The sequence below is a fragment of the Limulus polyphemus genome, unplaced genomic scaffold, assembly GCF_000517525.1.
Source record: "Limulus polyphemus unplaced genomic scaffold, Limulus_polyphemus-2.1.2 Scaffold449, whole genome shotgun sequence".
In the NCBI taxonomy this organism is placed as follows: domain Eukaryota; kingdom Metazoa; phylum Arthropoda; class Merostomata; order Xiphosura; family Limulidae; genus Limulus; species Limulus polyphemus.
This window is the reverse complement of record NW_013666059.1, coordinates 68,499-70,593: the sequence shown is the minus strand read 5'-3', so window position 1 is coordinate 70,593 and position 2,095 is coordinate 68,499. Positions and strand designations below refer to the sequence as shown.

Genomic DNA, 2,095 nt, shown 5'->3' with positions numbered 1-2,095 from the left:
ACTACATGAATATCAGCTGACACACTGAAACCTACCATCAACTACATGAATATCAGCTGACACACTGAAACCTACCATCAACTACATGAATATCAGCTGACACACTGAAACCTACCATCAACTATATGGATATAAGCTGACACACTGAAACCTACCATCAACTATATGGATATAAGCTGACACACTGAAACCTACCATCAACTATGTGGATATCAACTGGCACACTGAAACCTACCATCAACTATATGAATATCAGCTGACACACTGAAACCTACCATCAACTATGTGGATATCAACTGGCACACTGAAACCTACCATCAACTATGTGAATATCAGCTGACACACTGAAACCTACCATCAACTATATGGATATCAGCTAACACACTGAAACCAACCATCAGCTATATGAATATCACCTGACACACTGGAATCTACCATCAACTATATGAATATCAGCTAACACACTGAAACCAACCATCAGCTATATGAATATCACCTGACACACTGGAATCTACCATCAGCTATATGAATATCAGCTAACACACTGAAACCAACCATCAGCTATATGAATATCACCTGACACACTGGAACCTACCATCAACTATGTGGATATCAGCTGACACACTGAAATCTACCATCAACTATGTGGATATTAGCTGACACGCTGGAACCTACCATCAACTATATGATTATCAGCTGACACACTGGAACACTGGAATAATCCAACTATAAAGCTGCATGAATATCAAACGGCACACTGGAATCCACATTTAGAAACACTGAATAAGTCCTATACAAATCTAATTATATAACTTAGTATAATATCGTAAACGACAATATTAATATTGTTCATCAAAAACAGCGATCATATTTAAACACAAATCCAGTAGAGTAGTTGATACACAGACTATTTTTTTCATGTACTTTGAAGAGTTCCGTTTCTGCACGTTTCTGTTTGAACGCTCAAGTACAACGCAAGATGTTTCTACTCTTAATTTGTGGAAATATATAATATTACAAGAGTAACAGTAGTACCTTGTCCTAAACCATGGCTTTATTTCTTACACGGTTAGAATATTTTGAGATTAAGTCAGGTTTACAGCCTACTAATGTGCTACTTTGATAGTTGTGTACGTTAAAAGTTAACCGTTAATATTTCTGGTAAAGGATGGGCGAAAAAGAGCATTGTATTTTTCAATACATTACACACTTATATTATCTTTAGGTTTTTAAAGAGATTCCTCAATGTTGTAGTTCATTATATTATCAACAGATGGCGCAGCCACAGACGATACTTCCAATTTCTTTCTTTAAAATGTAAATACTCTTCCATTGTCAGAATTTAATCTTGAGGGTTCCGATCTTTTTCTCTCAAAATATTCTTCAGGCTCGGTTATCTCGCGCAGAGGTACCACAGTGTTGTAAGAGGGTGATACCTTGTGACGAGCAGCATCAATGAAGGTAGTATCATAGCTTGATAGATAAGTAGCAGATGTACGTGACAAGCCACGACCACGCATCAACCGATGATTGGGATTTCGCCGTAAGATGGCGCGCAGGTAAGCGTTTCGCAGAGCAGTCTGTACCTAGAAAATGAGTTAATTACTGTAAGATATCTAATAGCATATAAAAATATCTTTATCTATAGTAAATATATGCTAGATAGTTTTAAATGAAATGAATTTGTTAGATATTTATAACATATATTTACAAAGTATAACTCTAAATACTTTTTTGTAAACAGAAAAATACGGAAGTCTTTTGAAAACGTAAATATAATCTCTGTAGACAATTAGCATTGTCATGATATAAAAGACTGTTTAGTTTAGATGTTATTGGTTGATTTGTTTTTGTGAGTGTATATTTTATTACTGTTTAGCTTTTTGCTATAATAAGAGTTAAAAGAAGACGATTGTAGGAGGTTTTGTTAACTCATTGATGTTGAGACTATTGAACGTCGCGTGCAATACATTGACGCCGAGAATATAGAAGGTGGACAGACGATGAGGTGCTTAAGATATAAATAACGTGAGACGAGCGGGAAGCAGCAGACAGATAATAGCAGAAGAAAGTAAAGTTACAAAGAGAAAAGTTA

General features: G+C 35.5%; 1 protein-coding gene across 1 annotated transcript in view; it reads right to left on the bottom strand.

Moving 5' to 3' along the window:
• Positions 1-2,095, bottom strand: part of LOC106458344 (calcitonin gene-related peptide type 1 receptor-like) — a 71,083-nt gene that overhangs the window by 4,708 nt on the left and 64,280 nt on the right. Inside the window, exon 7 of the mRNA XM_013917851.1 lies at positions 1,437-1,586. Coding sequence (XP_013773305.1) covers positions 1,437-1,586 — 150 coding nt within the window. The remainder of the gene's footprint in view (positions 1-1,436; positions 1,587-2,095) is intronic.